We start from the raw sequence: 20,424 nt of genomic DNA on the forward strand, positions 1-20,424 counted from the left end.
GCAGTGACACATTTTAGGTGTGGTCTCATTTTCAGAGCCCTTGTCTTATGACTCAGGGGCTGCAAAAATTGGGCTTGCCTAGGGAAATTATTAGATGAAAATCATCACCTAAATTACCAAAGAACTGTACCACAAGACCAGTTTTGCTCATCCATTGTCCTACAGTAGCATGCAGGGTCTACAATCAGAGCTCCTCACTGTACAACAACAAATTTACTAAGAGATAAAGGCATAAAAATAAGCCAGCCCTCTCACCCCTCACAGAGCTAGGGCATACTGCTAGAGCCACCTCTTTCCAACAGGATGAAGACTGGGCTGAAGACTCTGGTAAATGCCATATGGGTACAGGCTTGGCTCAGAATGCTAACAATAGAGAATATAAAAAAGATAAATAAAGGGTGGAAGACACAGCATGCAAGCAAATTAGAAAAAATGACCATTGGCAAGTGAACGCATTTTTTAAAGGACAATTAAGTGAATCTGCAGGGAGCAGCAGTACCGTGAAGACAGACGGCCTGAGAAAGCCAAGTACCAGTGAGTCAAAATTGACCAGAACAGAAACTGAGTGAGCAGCAACAGATGTCACCGCCATCCACACCGTGCAGAGGGGTTGAGGACAGCCACATAGCCTTCAGACCATCCCGATTCCTTCCCATGGATCACAGCTCCCATCAAGGTGTGACTCTAGTCCTTATAATTGTTTCCAGCTGCAGGAGCACTGCTATTTTCTTATGGCCCAACCAAATAGCCACAGCTACGCACTGTGACATGGAGATCACAGAATGCATACGCAGCAACATGAAATTATCTCAAATGCAGCATGGTTTAACTCCAGCTGTAATTCTTGCTTAAAGCATGGTTACTTGTTTCAGAAGTCCTAACTACCAGGAAAAAAGTTGAGCTACATTTTAAATGAGACTTTATAATCACACAAATGATCTCTCTTCCAAAAGACATATATAGGCTGAAAAAAGACTATTTTCTCAACAGTATGATATTTATGCCGATACAAATGGTAATTTCTCTCAGAAACACAGGGCAAAGTTAGAGGCTACATTCCATTACTGTCAGATGCATCACCAACTGAATCTGGATTAAAGACAATAAAAAAAAACAAGTAAACAACCATTAATGTTTTAATAAACTTGTAAATTACAGGGCCAGAGACTAGGGCAAGATCTAGAGAAGGAAAAAAAAAAAAAAAATCAGCACCTGCTATTATTTCTATCCTGGCCATTTGCCTTTTGGCATCACATTAAAAAAAAATGCAAATGCTCTGGGGAGTTTTTCCACAAAGTTTATCCTTCACTTAGTGCCATTTGTAATGCAAAATTATGGAAGAGATTATAAAATCGAAGATGTTACAAAAAAGTAGAAACGCAAAACAACGTGAAAATCACACATTCCTTTTTTTTTTTTCCTCCCTAAAAGGTAGGCATTTATATTCCTATGCATTACAGTACAGTTTTGTACTTATTGGACTGATGTGTTTGGAACAGTAGTTGGAGAGCAAGCCACCCATAAAAATTGATTTAGAAATAAATAATTATCTTTAAATTTCTATGTTATTAGATCAGTATTTTCATAAAAAATTGCATATAACAGCAAAATTCAAACTCCAACTCCTGTACCACTTTTTAAAAATAATCATAGTTTGACATTGCTTCAGCTTAATTCATAAAATTCATTAAATATGTGGATTCATAGATATATTTATATACTACCATTTTGGTGAGGGTGTATCAGGACACACTTTTGCAATCTTTATTCAGCCAATAATTGACAATATTGACTGTCAAGATCTCAGAGAGAAGCACACTGCATACGAAAGCAATGAGTCAAAACAATATGCTATAAACAATACTACAACTGTATGTGCTATTGACAATTCTTTTGAAATACTTATTTTAAAACTTGGCCTTAAGAATTTTGAAAACTTAAGCAAATCTACACTAATGAACAATGACCTTCAATATTGTGATAAAACTTTTTTCAAAACAAGACAATATTTTACTTAGAAAATGAAATCTATCAAACAGAGCAATGAAGTACTTCTTGTTATGCAGTAACAGAACAGCCAAACACATTTTTAAAGAAAGAATGACACAAAAATCTATTCATATTAATATCTTTTACTGTTTTAGAGCACATGCTTAAGACAAAATCATAGTTATATCTGAGCAAGCCTGAAAGTAAGTGCTTGTCCTTACAGGAGGAGATCAGAGAACAYAGAAGAGGTTATTCTAATGAACTGTATTAAGAATGTTTCTATATTATACTCACTCTTTCAAATGTAATTTATGCAGACTGTGTAATTCATTGAGCTGCAGAGTAGAAACACGATTTGTGAAAATGGTTAATTGATACCACAAGAGGTACATCTATCTAAATGCGACAGACAAGAAAAACGGCCCTAGCCTGGAAAAGTAAAGTATTCCTCTCCCCGCCATCCCCAAATCCACCAGCTTTCACTTACATTTTCATTTCACTTCTGCTCCTTTGAACTGTGAATCTTACATTTTTAAATCAAATTATTTTGTCCTGGAAGTTTACAAGGTGCTAGTATAAAATGGATTTTCTTCATTCAACTATGAACAGAGGGTTAAAAGTAACTTGAAATTTCTGAGCTACTACTCTTATTATGCAAAAACAGGAATGCCCATCACAGTCAGCCACAAGCTCTGACAAATATTGGCAATTCTGCTGCTGCTGCCCAGAAAGAGACCAAAAACAGGCAGGAAAATAGTCTGAGTGGAGAGCACTGAGAACAACTATGTTGCACAGAATATATTTTATTTCTTGTTTGGCTGCCCCAAGGGAGTTTAATATCATTCCAAATTCCTGACACAGTCTCCCAGGCCAGAAGACAACTAATGGATGAAAGCTTGTGCACACGCTTCTTATTTTTTCCCCTGCTGAAACGGTAAAGGATGGCACAAACCTTCCAGGCCAAATGAAGCTGGCCAATATTTAATTAATGTGTCTGAAAGTAGAAATGTGGCTACGTTTTGCCATACAGATTAGGGAAACACTTTCTTGAAAGTCTAAATTCTCATTTATATTACTTTGTTAGTTAAAAGTACAATTTAAACCACTTTATACAACATTTGGAACACAGAAGTCAAATTCACCTAGATGTTTATATGAAAAGACCAAGCAACTACAGATTAACACTACTCTATTTGAATTATTTTTAGTGAACTGGGTCACATACTAGTAAAGAGAACAAGAATAGGCAAAATACACCATTATTCCTCTGAATTTTTAACCAGTTTCATGTCTTCATGTTTTTGTATTTTTTTTAAAGCAAATATAACAAAGTATCCAGCCAATATAAAATTCTAAAAAAACAAAACAACCCCCCCCACCACCAATTCTCTCAACAGAGTCTACAAATCTCAATTTAGAGGATTGCTAAAGCAAAGAAAATCAGAAGCACTGTATACAAATTTATAGTAAAAAGATACAACTGAAAACTATCAAGTGAAGGTAAAACCTTCTGCTTTAAGTACTTCATTCACTGTAGGAAACTACTTTCAATATCTAAAAGGACTGCATGAATATTTGAATGCCATCTGACAGGCCTTTCTCTGTAATATTTTATTCACTGTTCAGTCTAACAAGCTTACTGTTATGCCTTGTTGATAGACAGTTGCCAAGGTCAGCATGGAAAAGCAACTTCTACAACAGAATGATACCTAGGCTTTGTGAGTAAAATTTATCCTAAAAGATGCCAGTAAGTAAATACTTCAAGGGTGCATTTTACTCTGAACTATGTCAACAGATACATTCTCAGTCACAGTAATCAAGCAAACAGGATAAAAAAAAAAAAAAGGCAAAAAAAGCTGCCTTTTTCTTGCAACCTGCCTCAGGTTTTGGCACTCAGGATGCATCTAGCATGCCTGATCTCCTGGTCAATCTTAATCGGAAAGCATGGCTTCAATAAAATGGTACTATTGACTGATACGTTACGTTACTCCTGAAACAAACAAAAAATTTAGTCCCTCAGATTCAGAAACTAACTTGCATATAACTCTTATCTAAATATAAGCTTGATATTTAGTTTTAACTTCTGCTTTTGAGAAATTCACCTTCACTCGCCTAATTTTTGCCTTATTTTATATTGAAACAATCTTGGAAAATGCATCCACCAGAACAGGTGCAGACCAACAAAACTCCTGGGAGAAAAATCTGATTTTATTTTGCAATAGGGATCTTGCCAGAAATATTTTCTTTTACATTCTACTTAGTAGCTACTTCTCAACTCCCAAATTAGAAAGCATTCATTCATTCGACACCTTTAGCAAGCCTACACAAGTGCAAAAATCTGTTATCATGCACCCAGAAAGCATAGTATACAATGTTCAAAGTTCTGTTACCCACACGCTATATTATGTATGTACATATACATATATATACATACTGTAAAAATATGCAATGAAAGAAAACAAAAACATAACTTTAAGAAATATATATTGTGAAAGAAAAATAACTGAAAATAAATTGGAAAAAATCAAAATATAATATGCCAAAAAACATACCAGAACTTTAATTTCACTGTCCTCAAATGCCAAGTGTAAGGCATGTTTCATGAGCATGAAATTTTGTGTGTGCTGTAAGACATATCACAGATGGCTTGTTCTTCTGCTGACTTTTATAGAATGTTCATTTAAAAGTACATTGTTTCATTTTATAGGACTAGAATTAAAGCGTTTATGCATTAATGACTTGACGTTTCTATTTGTGAACAATCTTGTCCCAAAGGGAAACAGAAGGAAAATCTGTTTATTCTCCTTTTGCTACATACACAATCATAAACTAGCCATACAATTTAAATAGCTTTCCAAGTAGGTTAGTAGTTCATTGTAGCTTTCTTTCYTTCTGAACTGTGGAAATTTGAGAAGGAAGCCAGGAAAATACTATAGGCAATATGCAATTCCTCCAGAAGATGCTTCTCCATTTATTATTACATTTCAAGCTCACTGAGATACAGATGAAAACCTGAAATATATACTAGTATGATCTGTATTTTAATTATGTCCCTTTAGAAACAGGGAGAATTTATAAAGAAACTGGTATTTCATCAGTCTTTTAGGATATTAAACACACTAACAGCTATCCTCTTTTGGTAAAAAACAAAAGTAATTAAGATGAGACATGGATGTTGATAAGACCCTAATTGTATTTCTTTAAAGAAAAAGAAAGAAAATTATGGGGGGTGGGGGGTTGGGGAACGACTACTTGCAACCGGAGTACCAGCCTACAGAACAGTGTGGATCATCTGGGACCTGGCAAACCTGTCCCCGTGCACGGCTTCTGGCACTGCTCTTAACTGTCCACTGTCATAGGCTCAGAACAATTCTATTAAATGATGCTGGCTAGACTAATTAGACTCTTACCTGAAAAAAGTTAAAAGGGAGGGAAAGGAAAGACAAGAAATAAGACAGGGTAGGGGGATGTAGTATTGGTGGAGAGAGGGGAAGAACAAGAGCAGAAACCGAATTTTCTCATTCTTCACTGTATGCAATACCAACACCAACAAAAACATCAGTGTATCATTTACTTCTTTAGGACCTTCTTCAGGTCCTGCTTGGCCAGTACATTTTCCAGAATCAGGAGATGATGGTCTTTCCAAAAGTAGCATGATAAATCTTGAGAAATCAGATGATTGCCATAGTAAAGCTCCCTTATTCAACCTTCCGTGTTCTTAGCTGAGCAATTAAAAAACAAAGTAACTCCAACAGCAAATGTTAGTACCAGAATGTTCTTCAGATCATAAAAATGGTTGTCAGTGAAAAATTCAGACCGCATTTGATGATTGGATGGGGTGTTTCTTGTCTTCTCTGTGCGACTCAAACTTGTGAGGCCTGGAAGTCTTCCACACCTCCCAAAACTAGGCGTACCTGCTGGCTGGAGTCCCAGTTCCCTCCTGGCACAGGACACAGGTATATACCAGTTTCTTTCTCCCTCTGTGGGATAGAAAACTAGATACATGGACTGAAGGAAGTCTCAGAACACTCCTGCATGGTTCTGATCTAGGAAATGAGCAGATCATGATCACAGGCTATGCAGCGAAGCAAATTAGACTCAAGTCAGACATAACTGACCGTTTTGCCTCCTTTATTCTTAGTTTCATTCATTTGATGTTCATTGCCTACATTGCCTAGGCATCACCCCAGATCACCACTCTCTGGTTATGCTACTCTTTGTATTTCTTATTTCTTTATTATTGCCAACTGCAGAACAACCTAGTCATTCATTCTGTCAGCTCATCTTGGTTTCATCATGCTTCTTTCCCTTGGGCTCAACTAAACACCTTCAGAAATGCATTCATTTCTCATCTCCTTTACCCCAAATCCTTCACAATTCACTGCTCGTTGGTTAATCTTGAATTCTAAACACATAAAAATATCATCACTTATAACTAGTCATTATCAGTTCAATTAAAACTACAGAAAACTCAGCATAAAAACCCTTACTTGGTTTTAACAAAAAATAGAAGAAAAAACTAAGCAGGGGAATCAGAGTTAAACTGACTGAAGGATTGGCCAGGGGAATCAGAGTTAAACTGATTGAAGGATTGAAGAGAATTAGAATATGTATCATACACATTTACTGCTTTAATTATGGCATGTCCCACCAATAACATGGATCCTATGTTCACTTACAAAAAATATTAAAATTGCAAAATATTTAATTTCGACTTTATAATCCATGCAGCAATGAACTGCCCAAAGAGAATTTAGAAGATGAATTATGCACCCTTCAAAATGAAATTTATAATGGATATACTGACAGACTCCAAACAATATAGTCAGTGCAGTAAACCATTAAGATACCCGTCACTTTCTCTCCTTCCAAATACTGCCTATTCTCACTGCATGGTGAATTACACATGGTAACCTCAGAACTCAACTATAATTGCAGTAAGTATTGCATTTTCTTTCTGAGCATCAGTAAGTTGAGGTTTTTTTTTTTCTTCTGTAATACTTCAAGTCGTACCACTGCAAATATTTTATTTGTAGAGAAATTATACATATAAAACCTTTCAGTTTTCATGATGCACTAAGGACTCAAATTTATAACATGCTGTCACTTCCATGCCTTCAGGGAACATTGCCCTTTCTTAATTTCTGTAAGGACTGTCATATAGAAAATACCAAGCCACATTTGTGTCAAGTCTGCCATTTTTAATTATTACCAATCAAGTCCAAGCAATTTCTCCTTTCATTTAACAAGTGTATACCTATCTTCTAAAATTTTTTTTTATGCCACAATTCATAAAATTGTTTAGGCTGATGCTAAGTCCCTTGCACTAAATTAATAACTAATCACAGAGGATATTTATCATCTCAAGTTTCTTACATGAGAATTGTCAGACTTAATTGCTTTCCTCATATTTTCACTATTTACAGAGCTCATTTATCATACATTTCAGCTGTTTGACAACAGTGGACTGTTTTCCCCGCTTCTCAAGTACATAAAGAAAGATAAAATGGTGGCAAAACACAGTATCTCGGAAATCTTACTGTTTCTGATAACATCCATTCCCGCCCGCAAATGATTCCAAAAAAGCCATTTATTTTAATACCAGTGATAAGCAGAAGTAGAATTAACCAGCTACAAACTTATTTAATACACAGTTTTGCTTAACCATAGGAAATGAACTCCGATTTTTATCTTATTTTTAAGCTTTGCAGACAATATCAGAATGATGCATTTCAATCAAATGTTTGGATAAAAATCATTTGATAGCAATGCCAAAGGAATTGTTCTCAGAAGCATTTTTAAAATGGGTTCAGGGCTTATTCCTAGAAGCTGAAAGGAGTACTAATTCCCAAAAGCACTGAGATTTCTGAGTCAGTTGTGATGTGAACCATGCCCCCACACTTGTTCAAGCAGCTTGGAGACTGGACTGAAAAGCAACACATCATTTAAAGCAAAGAGATGCAGAATGGCATGCTAATATGGTCACTACAAGCTTCTGCAGGAATTTCATTTTGCATTACTGAGCATAGTAAGATGCAATTCTCACACAGTATTGCACAATGTGGGCAAAAACTAAATCATGATATTAATTTGCTGAAATAATGAGTGAGTAACAACTCCCAAGTCTACCAATGGAAATATTTTGGCATAAATGTTACCTTAGTGTTGCAATGAAATACTACAGAACGTCTACTTGGATAATCACAGTAAGAAGAATCACACAACTTTACATTTTAATTGATTAGGTAAAGAACTGACCCCCTACAACCTGTAAATAATTGTGAAACGAATAGCATAAAACTGCATTTATTTATAGTAGAGACAGCTGATCAGATGCAACACTGTTGCTTTTTAGTTCTCCACAAATTTGGGTCAAAGAAATGACCATAAACAAATTTATTAGTAGAGTTGTATCAGGCTTTATCAGTATTGAAAAACTCCTAGAGTCAACCCTTTTGGATATAATTCAAGTGAACGTCGTTATAAAACAACTGAACTGAGGTGATAACAGAAGACAGGGATTATAAGAAAACACATTCTTTACTGTCATCTGTCAAAAGCGTCTCAGACAACTAGCAGAAAAAGCAATAATACAAATAAAAGACAACTTTTACTTAGATATGTATATGTATTCCTGGTGAATATTTTCATGGTTCCACTTCACAGTTTTCTGATTTCACTATGTCATGGTGCTCCTAACCTACCTCATACTATAATAAACTCACTTTACTTAACCATTATATTAATGAATAATATTTATCATAATATCAGGATTACTGTATGTATTTAAAAATATAAACTACAATCATTGTTAAGAAAAAATGTGTTCCAACGCTATTTGGATTAATTGTAACTCTTTCCTATTTTATCAGATTATACACACTAGGAACATGAAAAATGCTAGATAGTCAATATTTCTTCTCCTATTACTTCTAATAGAACAAATTATTAAAGTGATATTTTAAGGACAGTAACTAGTAGTGCATTCCAATGTCTTTACTGACTCAATATACAAAAAAATTTCTTTTCCAAATGCTTTTCTTTTTTTTCTCCCTATCGTGGTAATATTTTCCCCTTCATCTGCTCAGATTAAATGATAGGTAACTGTAAAAGAAATAATACTAAGTTTCACAGAACCTTCTCTGATTTCTTGGGCTATTGCTTCCATAAAGATGTATCGAGGCATCAGCATCAAGAAATGGGTAGAAGAGGTCTCCTCACTACCCTACTGTCTTGCCAAGCTGAGATTAAAATGAAAAGTCTAGTGGCCTCTACAGCGTAACCAGCCAGAACATCTTAATTTGCATTTCCAAAATGTTGCTTCCAATTGGTTCCAGAACAGTTAAATTGGCAGAGATTTCATAGAAATTTTTTATTTCATTGCAGCATTGTGGACACATAGTTGGGCTAACAGTGCAGGAATGGGAAGAAGATATTAAGATATAATGTGTATATCCATTACATTTTGCAGTTGCTATTCAAGCATGAAAAGGCTAAAACACTACCATCCAGAATTAAAGAAAAAACTGCATTTTTTGTTGAAATAAATAATAAATGATATAACATTTTATTCAAAATTTAAATCCAGTATTTTTAAAATAACAAGCTACTATTATTTAATTTAAATACTTTCCAACCAAATAAACATCTGTTCTCAAGGTCTACAGCAATATTGACTGTACACAGCATGTGAAAGGAAGTTATCTTAAAAATTTATTTTACAAATGTTAACATCTTTGTCCACACAAAATGTGACACTAAAAAGATTATTAGCCTTATTAAATTATTAATTAGCATTATTTCTACCATACATGCAGTATAATAAATAGAATGCAATAGTGAAAAACTAAGGATATTTGATTTTAATGGTACATTTGTGTATTTTCCATCTGATCTTAACTTTAGATTGAAAATTTAGAATTTGTTTTTAAAGTTTTCAGTTGTTATTTCAAAATTACAAACTTCTTAATATCAATTTCCATGTTTCTGAGCAAGGAGTTCTTGAAAGATCCTTCCTGCCTGGTGACTTCACATCCCAGAGTAAAACTGACAACCTATTACTACCTTTTAAACCCAGGTCTTAATAAATAAATAAATAAATAAATAAAAACAAGGGGAAAAAAAGTTAAGGATCCAATTTATGCCCTTTGATATCAATGGTAAGACTCATGCTAATTCTGCTTTAAGATTAGACCCTCTTTTATCTGCTTATTTAATTCTGATCCTAAATTAATGCAATTTCTAGACTAATCACAAAGGATTATTTTTCCATATCTCTAGAACACATAGTCCCATAATTTAAAGTAGGAAATTCACTAAAGTATGCTATCTTTCTTTGTCTAACTTCAATGCTATATTTTAAAATTTGAAACATCTGAGAGTCAACTTCCAACTCATTTCACAAAAAAACTATGTAAGGTAAAGCAAATTTTCTTACAAATTTAATTAAAATATGACATTCAAAAGAAATAATTTTACAAACAATATTCACTGGTGGTACATTATGTAATTTTTATGGAGTTTAACTTTTTGATGTAGTTGGCTGTAAAAATCCAATAAATACRCAGATATAAAAACGCAAGAGGACTCAAAGGAGATGATCTTTTAGATAACACTGAAAGGAGGAAATGAATTCAGAATTAAGAAATGCTAGCATTCTCCTACAGTAATTCATGACAGATGTCATATAATGCAAGTACTGTTATTCTTTTGGAGGGCTTTACTATATCCCCAAGTCCAAGTTATACAAAATGACAGGAATAAGCATCAGTGTTCCTGAAGCACATTTACATTTCAGTTAGATTAAAGGTGATGAATACCAACAAGCAACATTAGTGCCTATAGTAGGCACAGATAAAGGATAAATTTTCTTGTGTAAAATCATAGGCAAGTTGATAGATACAATTATGTTTGTATTTTAAAAGTATTTTTATTAAAATAATTTTCACATCAATACGTAAAGACTTACACTTTCAAGAAGACAAGATTCACCTGAATATATAATTTTTCTTAATTGAAAATATATTTCAGGCATTCACCAATTCTGGGGTTTACTAAAAATATAACTGTAGGAACTGGGCTACTGTTTTGGTGCTCTCTTCCAATAACGAAATGCTGGGGGATCCATATACACCGGCACCTTTGGGACTCAACATACTGAGCTAATCACTTGCTGAGACCATCTTTAGTGTTGCATACTCTACCCACAGCAAATCCAGATGAGATCAGATGCTCCCAAAGTTGTTTATATGGGTTCAAATGAAGTCACATCAGCAGCTGACAAAAAAATTCTTAAATGTTTCCCTAGCATATGGAAGGCCATGTTAATAACTTACTCTAAGTAACAGTGTTGAAATATGCTCCATCCAACAGATATGATACTCACTATACTCAATCCTGTAAAAATTATTCTGCATTAGAGACCAAGCAGAAGAAAGCAGGAGACTCAAAAGAGAAAAGGTTCCTTTCTCCTGACTACTCTGCTGCACAAACATTTTAGTTTTCAGGATTATGGCCTRGCTTCCAAACATTTACCATGTTCTCTCTGAATTTCTTCCACGTATTAAATTCCTGACTACTAATCTCATCCAAAAGTCTGTACTTCCCAGTTCCTTCACCTTGGACTACAGCCAGAAAGCTCACTGATAAGTCCTAACCATTACAGTATGCACAGCCTGTCCCCTTACACTATTTACTCTGTTTTATCTACAGTGACATTTGATGAAAGCACCAAGGAAGGGCAGTAGTTTTCTCAGAGATAGTAAAATTAGTCCAAATTCAGGTTTCCCACCTGTACTTAAGGATGCACCTGCAAGACACCCAGATGCTCATCTTCCACCACATCACTATGAAGTCTGATGGTAGTAATCAATAGGACTACAAGTTCCTCAACCAATGTTACTTGCTGTTTTACTATGCACGATACTGTATATCCACCATGCAGACACTGTGTATCTGCCTCCAAACCACAAGCACAGCTTACTCTCAATAACCTTCAGATGTGCTGCAAATCTCAGTACCTGCTAACAAGTCACCTACAAAAATGGGATAACAAATTACCATCTACACAGCTCTCTTGAGATATTACGACAATAACACTTGGCACCATCCACAGAGGAAGGACCAGATATTGTTCTTGAATGGCTAAGAAACTATTGTACTGTGACTGGAAAAATCTATAATTAATTTTGTTATGCAAGCAGACCCTTACCCTAGATGATTTGCAGTGCTACAGGCACCAAAATGCCTCACTATAGCTCAGAATAAAATTCCTATCTTAATGATTAAAAAAAATCTGCACTGTTCTCTGCTCCATGATGTTTATTACAAGAAATGTAGATACACCAGAGGCTGACAAACATTCAGTGCAAATACACAAAGGATGTGTTTTATTAAGAAAGATGACGTTAAGTAGGCAGAAATACTCTTAAAGATTTTGCAGCTTTTAAATGTCTGTCTCTAGGTGAATTAGTAATATGGAAGCAGAAATGAATTGCAACTCCAAGGCCACAGTGCGAAGATTCATGACAGAATAGTAGATTAATTGCTGCTTGCTCCTTGACCATTTACAGATACAATACATAGCAGATGTTCCCCAAACTTTTCTTAGTCTTGCTAGTATGTCATGCCACATTTTCCTGAATCCACCAGGAGCTTTATTTCTAGGTGTCACCATTTTTATTGCATCAATTGAAATTTGATAGAACAAATGCAACAGTCATTATGACAACATTAAGGCAGTATGGATATTTAAATCAAATCTTAGCATGTATTATTCACATCACCATGTACAGAGATCCAACATTTATTCCTGTCCAAATGCAAAGACCTGAAGTAATCTATGATGCATACTAACAGAATTTGCAAGTTTTGTTTTGCTCATATTTGAAACAAGTAGTAGAAATTTTTCTACAATGTATTAAACCAACATGATAAATACTAGGTGAAGCTTTTAAGTGAGTTGCAATACTGACAGAAGAAATCATAAAATTAGATTATTCTAATAGGTCCTTTTGAGATCTTCTTTAACTCTCAACTTTTAAGAGGCTGTTTTACAAGTCACTATAAGAGACATTTTTTGTATATTTTAAAACAAATTTCAAGACTATCTCAAGTGAACATATTTTTGCCTTAAGTAAAAAGAAATTAATTTTTACTGTTTCATGTATGTCTTGCAGACATATACTTTTTAAAACAAAATAGGTTTGATCAAAACAGGAAAAAATAATAGTTCTGACATGTGCGAAGGAGTCACAGCACCATAATCTTAGTAAGTATTTACCACATAGAGGTCTTGCACTCTGAAAGCTGCAATTCCTTTCAGTTACTTAGCAAGAAATGTAATGGTCACAGCATTTAATATAACACTAAGTCAAAAGCAAGAGAGCACTGCAAATGTTCTGAGGCCACAGCCTTGCTTGTGGAAAGAATTTTTATGAATTTCTGGAAACAATAAAGAAATCTAAGGTACAGTTTTAAAAACTGTGATTTACTTCTGTCATAAAACCTACCAGTACTCTACTACCCTTAACAGATAATTCATAGATACACCTTTAAACCGCACAGATTTTTTTAAGAAATGAAACAGTTGCTAGTTTTCCTTCGGTCTGGATTCTGCAGCAAAAGGATGGAGGAAAACACAGTTTTCCAAGGCTTCAAAGGCAAAAGAAATGAGACATTCTAGAAAGCAAAGCGACTGGTTAGTTTTGTAAAATTCTGGGATATAATCCCTATCTAAATGGAGCTCATAAGTAAGCAGACTTGACAAAGCGTGGGAAAAAAAGGGGGAAACTAACCTAATTTTATTTTTATTTTTTTACCATGAGTCAGGTAAATCTTACACTGGTACTATTTTGCATGTGGTAGAATGATGAACCAAAGGTTCACTCAGAGGCAACGACATGAGGAAAAGCATCCCCTCTAAGAGCCATTGCTTGGCATCAAACAAAAACCAAACAGGTAAAGTTCATCTTGCCTTAAATCATTAATGAACCATTTAGTCATCAATTTACTAAGGCAGTTGGATTTTCTTATTAGGCACCTGAGTAGCCCTGTGAATTTCCAAAAGTTCACTCTTATCTTCAAGATGACTACAATCATAATACTATGCTGAATTGGTGCCAATCTGATTCAAGTCCAGTGGTTGTATTTGATTAACAGAAATCCACATTCCTGTTATTTAGTTTTCAGCCTTTTAAAATTTGCTGTTTAAATGAGGGAGGGGGAGGAAGGCATCTTTCTGTTAAGGCTAATATTTGGAACTTCATCTCACTTGTGAAACAGGAAAAATACTTGAGTTGCCAAATGACAATGTCTATGAATAAGATTTAAATAGGGTAATAATTATTTTCAAAAGTCTTTCTTTGTTGTTTTGTTTGCTTTTAGCCAGAAGCTAATTTAAACTTGCCTACAAAGGACTATTTAAATATCAGTCACATGTTGACAAAGTACAGACAGGTATGATCAGAAATAAAAAAATTAAAATAAAATAAAATAAATAAATAAATAAAAGGAAAGAACTACAGAGACAAAAAAATCAACTGTTTGCAAAGTATGAACACAATAGCAGGTTTCCTGTCACTGCTGGTAAAGGTCTCCTTCTCTTGTTAAGTCTCAAAATTGTAATTAGACTCGATACAGAGTATTATAGTTATATGCATACAATTAAAAACATATATTTTTCATTCCAATTAAATAGTAATTTCAAGAACAGTTTGCCAAGGATCAATTTGGATGACATGAAGTAGACTGTCCTACTCAAAATGCTCATGCAGAAAAATATACTATTTTTAACTACTTTAATTAAAACCTGAAAAGCTCCTGCCTTTTAATATTTACAATTCTTTTCTTAGCATTTTTTCTGAATCATTCTGAAATTTTCCATTTCAGTAGCCTTATTCTGCATATGCAAATAAGCCCCCATAGAGAGAAAAAACTAATGCAATTAAATGCTTTCAAAACYGCTGAAGTTATATTATGGGTCTGACCTAAATCCACAAAAATAAAAGACAGTCTTAAAGGTTAAAAAGCGATATAGTAAAAGTTCGATGATGCTTCCTTTCCATTCAATACACTTATATTTCAGTATTTTTATAACATTATACTTTTACTAAAGTCTAAGCTCATTTATACTTTAGTACATTTTTAAAAATTTTAGCAAATCTTGTAAGAGAATATGCTAGAAATAATCTGTGGACATGGGGAAGAAATACAATTTCTAAAACATATCTTTCTGATTAGTATGAAACATTATTTAGAACACCTTTAAGTTAAAAGTAATATGTTGGTTTTATTTAAAATACCTGTTATAATTATTAGTAACCACTGTGTTAGAAGTCATTCAGAAAGTTTTTGCTGGTTCATCTTAAGGCAGTGGCTTTGATCAATTTTCTCAATAATTTAAAAGGAAACTTCCACTTTTGAAATTCTCTGTATTTTTCTTACTGTTTTTCATCTTATCTGCAACATAACTATGCATCTTCCATGTGTATTTACTTAATCTTAAAATAAATTAGCCGATCAAAGGAGGGAATACAGCAGGAGTGGAGGAGCACTGGTCAGAAGGAAAAGCTTAAGTTAAATACCACAGTTATTCCTTCAGTCTCACTCTGCTTTATTTGCTGAAACATGAAGTACATCTTGCTTTCTAAACAAACATGAAATCTACTACTTAATCCACAAGCAGTTTATTTTCTTATGTAGTCAAATATGCCTCATTATTTGTAGCACATAAGTCTGTTCAAATGCTTGCCACCTGCTGAAGAATTCTGAATAGCAATTGTACATTTCAATCACAAATATTAAAGAGCACATTCTCGTATAATCTACAGCAAAACACCAGGTTAGTGCTGTTATCCATTTATAAGTAAATTTTTCTCTACTACAGAAACATATAGAAAAATCTGTCTAGATGATTTACCCAAAGCAAGCAAGAAGAACCATTCAGAAAATAGCTGCTTGCTTTTCTGATCTCCACCAGCCCCCCAGACACGAGGAATTATCCTCAACTAATACAACGGGTTAAATTTGCTTTTTTACCAGTTTCAGAGGATATAATGAAGTTACCTGTCATTAATGATCCAGTTCAGACAGAGATTGAGGGAATTAAGGTTTTTGCATCTCTTTACTATTTCCATCACGGTTTCATTATCCAGTTCTGTGATATGACGTAGATCCAAGCTGGAAAGATTTCTTAGCTATTGAGACAAATACGATAGAAAGAAATGATCTGAAACTTATTCATATACATAACTGTTATAAAAAATTTTAAACTTTCTGAAATCACGTATAAGGTGTGAAAGCTAGCCAGAAAGATGAAGTTACTATATTTTCCACAAAAAGGAAACATATCAGAGATATTCACACAATCTGACTTTTAGCATCTAAAATCTATACCCAAATTTTTAATTCAGGCAGGCTCTCACTTACTCCATGAGATCATATCTCTCTTGCACATGGGTCCATGCCACCTATAATAGTGGTGTAGGCCTTCCTCTTTTTAGAGTGTAAGATTACCATTTTTGCACCTAGATAGGAATACCTAGTCATTTAATTAAAATTAAAAGGGGGGGGGGGAGCAGGGAGGGGAAACAGAAAAAGCATTTACACTCAGATTCAAATACATATCATTAAAAATTCCAGAAATTTGAGACTTTACAAAACTGAGTAAATACCACAACATTTCCAGAAATTGCAGCATTTATAATATATTCTTACCTGCACAGCCGTCAGTTAAGACTTGGGAATTCAGAATAACAATATTTGGAGTAGCAGAACAATCTGATTTATGATCTATCCATTGAGTAACTAACATTAACCTGATTTATTACATTGTTAATAATTACAATGGTCTTCAAAAGCAAACAAAATTCTCTTACTACTTTTATGAGCCATGAATTCACAGAAGGAGATAGATTTGAAGCTGATATTTACAATTTTCTGCAGCATCCTCAAACAATGGATCAGTTTAGTCATAGTAACTTYCAAGTGTTGTTTGCTTTTTAAGCTGTCTGAAATAATCTCTTATACTTTGGAACAAATAATTGCATTAGGTAATACTGACACTTTAATTAAATTTACCTTCCTTGTAAGAGAGAATAATAATCCTTTTCAGTGATTTAAGTCACTAGGGATTTGATTAAGTAAAGACATACAAGTGAGATCATATAATTGGTCCACTTCAGTAGTTAAATATTAAGTCAAGGTACTTAAGAAAAAAAAGTGAGGACTCCAAATGGAGCTGGTCTTTAGAAAAAGTGTTCTCGTGTTTTGTTCCAGAAGTTTTTAGCATTCTCCAGTCTAAAACTCTGCTGAACAAGCATAAATTTAAGGACCGTGACTTTTGAGAAACAACTGCAGAATATTTCTACAGGAAGCAAGGAAAAAATTATTATTATTAAAATGCTATGCTAGCTGTACTGTTGAACTGCTTGTTGTAACCCCATTGTACATCTGATGCTCTTCTTATTTGCTTATTAGAGAGAGGAGCACGTGATGATTGATTGTGTGTTGGTAAAATGAACAGATCTTGCAAGCTCAGTCTCTCTGTATTTCATGCATATTGATCTAAGAAGAAATTTAGAAAAATTATTTTCTATGCACCCCAGAGAAGGTCACATCTAATCCCTCATTTTACTGCACAAGCTGCAAGGAGGAGGGGAAGCTTAGAGTAGCTTGGATTTCCCTMACCTTCTTACAGCTATTCCTATTAGATAATTTAGCACCTCATTGGCCTTTGTACTACAGTGGCAATAACATGGCCAATTCCTATGACACACACCTAGGTCCTATGTGGAGTTCTAATAATGCAAATTAATGAGTACTTTCTCAAATGTGCTTCCTGTGCATACAGAATTTGCTCTATTGCTGTTTTGTAAATAAACTGCAAGCACAAACTTTGACAAATCATTATGACTGTGTTTCATGTCTCTAGCTGCATAAAGAAAAACCCAGCAGCAATATGTAAAAGACTTCTCCACTTAGAACAAGGGATCTATAAATAATGACATATTGTTGAACTGGAACTCTTTGTTTCTGCTTTCTTAGTATGTTTTCACACACAGTGTGTTAGGGCTGACCATCTCGATTCCCAGAAAGCCATGGGCTCTAAAGAAAAATGTAATATATATACTTCCTGCAGCAGGACAACTTTGCCAAATTCTGATTTAGCAGATTACCACAGTGATTAAATTCTCCATGTGTTCCCATGATAATCGTTTCCATACTAACTATATTTACCTTTCTTGAGGTGGTATAGTCCCTTATCCCCTATTTATGAAATAGGGAATGAGGCACAAATAAATTCACCATAATCACACATGGAGCTTGTGATGATGGGAATTAAAGTCAGATCTCCTGAACCTATGAAAGTAAGTACAAAATCGTCTTATATAAGGCAACAAATTTTATAGCATAGGAAATAAGTCTATTGGACAATTCAACAATATCCTCTACCACAGTAATCAAATATTACCAGAAAACCTCAAAGACAAGTGGAGAACCTTCTTATTGCAAAAAGATAAGTCCTAGCTAAAACACACCCTCTTCTAGACAACACTCTTCACTATGAGCAGGTAATAAAACTGCTCTGTTCATTCTTTGTTGKTGTTGATACTTAAAAGTTAAATAACATGAACTTTCACTAAAGAATGCATGAAGGTCCGTGTTCTTTGAAAATGGTGTCTAACTCACCTAACTTCAAATTAGGTGAAGGCTGACAGTAGGGTATCCACCCAGTTGAGGCAAAGATGAATGCAGCAGAAAATTTATGACTTCCAGTAAAAACCAGACTGTTGCATTGCACAGGTAGACTCAAAAACTACACTGAAATCCTATTAGGAGTCAGTGACAAAATTAATAGTATTTCCATGGAGTAACTTTATCCTTACTGTCACAGGAGAATGATCACTCACATATTGTTTTTCTCACTTTCACATAATGGTCTACCACTATATTCAATATACACAAAAGTCAACCATCACTTGCCCTTTTTACTGTCACATTCCTTCATTTCAAACAGCCTATCTCATACCTGACCTACCTGCTGGGTTAAATCTTCTTTTTATCAGACATAAGGTACTTGATCCAGCAAACCTTACCACCTTAGAAGTTTGAAGAGACTGCTTCTAGGTGGTGGTGGTACACTAGATAGGAACTCTTCAAGTATAATTTGATCTATACAGCCTCAGTATTTCCATTGCAGAAGAGTGAATGACTTTCAAGGGCTGGAGGACAGGAAACACATCCCCTTAAGTACTGGATTCCTGACATGATTTTGATTGATCTGAACATTGCAAGTAAAAAAAGACTTCTGTACCTACTTAAATCACAGGGACCAAGAGGCACTAGAAGTCAGGGAATTGTTTTAAACACATGTGAAACCATTTTTAATTAAAAAAAAAAAAAATCTATTCTCTAATGCCAAATGCCTTTTTTTTTTTTTTTTTTAAATCTGAAAAGGTATTTGTAAGGCATTAAGGGTTACAATGTTAAATTCCCCTTGACAATAGCCTCAGAATAAAGAAACCAGAATTCCAATACTGACTTTGCTACTCTCTTGCTGTATGACTGGGCACATCTCTTACCTGCTCTTTGTCCCTCAACATAAGACATCATCATCCTTCCCTATATTGCACATGTACTTACTAAAGGCCTCTGCTGAAAGAAGCAGTAAGAGTAAAGAAATATATTATCATCATAATATGTAGCAAACCTTACAGAAGTCAGATCAGAGAAGGCATGATGTATTCTACATGAAAAGTATAATTAAAAAATATTACAAGATATTCAGAGTCTTCCTTTAACATGCTTTAACCCTGTAAAAGTTCTAATTTATATTACACCTTCAGGAACAAGTCAGGAAAAACTCCCTTTAACCTGCAAAATATATTTACTCAGAAACATCAGACATTTCAGAATTGCTGCTTTCAGTCCAATATAAAACTTGCAGTGTGCGATGACACACTTTTCGCCAACAATATTCCACTTAAGGAAAATACTGTTTCAAGTGCTTCGCCAATATACCTGGCCATCATTTGAACAACCTAAAGAATTCTAACATACATCAGAAAAAGAAAGCTTCAGGACAGCATAAGGCAGCACCATGACAAGTGGGATAACTAAAGAAAAAATACTTGATACTAAAAATATGTAAAATAATTAGCACTTTCATAGTAAATGCTACAAGAAAAGAGTTTACTTGTCCAGGATTCAATCACAAATTCCCCAAACATATCTGAGAATAAAAATAATAACAATAATAATAATAATAATAATAATAATAATAGTGTGATGTTCAGTGCTATCACATCACTGTCTTTGAAGTATTAATGACCTATGGTAAGTTCCTGTGGCCATGGCTTAAGAGAAGAAACAGAAATTCTTAAGTCTCACGTCCCAGGAAAAAGCACATACAACACTTACCTATCCCATATGACT

At 34.3% G+C, this 20,424-nt stretch overlaps 1 protein-coding gene across 1 annotated transcript in view; it reads right to left on the bottom strand.

The window, feature by feature from the left end:
* The window catches only part of FBXL17 (F-box and leucine rich repeat protein 17), a 293,203-nt gene that overhangs the window by 183,932 nt on the left and 88,847 nt on the right, over positions 1–20,424 (bottom strand). The window contains exon 6 of the mRNA XM_026062188.1: positions 16,054–16,184. Coding sequence (XP_025917973.1) covers positions 16,054–16,184 — 131 coding nt within the window. The remainder of the gene's footprint in view (positions 1–16,053; positions 16,185–20,424) is intronic.

This window comes from Apteryx rowi, unplaced genomic scaffold (assembly GCF_003343035.1).
Source record: "Apteryx rowi isolate R43461 unplaced genomic scaffold, aptRow1 scaffold_19, whole genome shotgun sequence".
Taxonomy (NCBI): domain Eukaryota; kingdom Metazoa; phylum Chordata; class Aves; order Apterygiformes; family Apterygidae; genus Apteryx; species Apteryx rowi.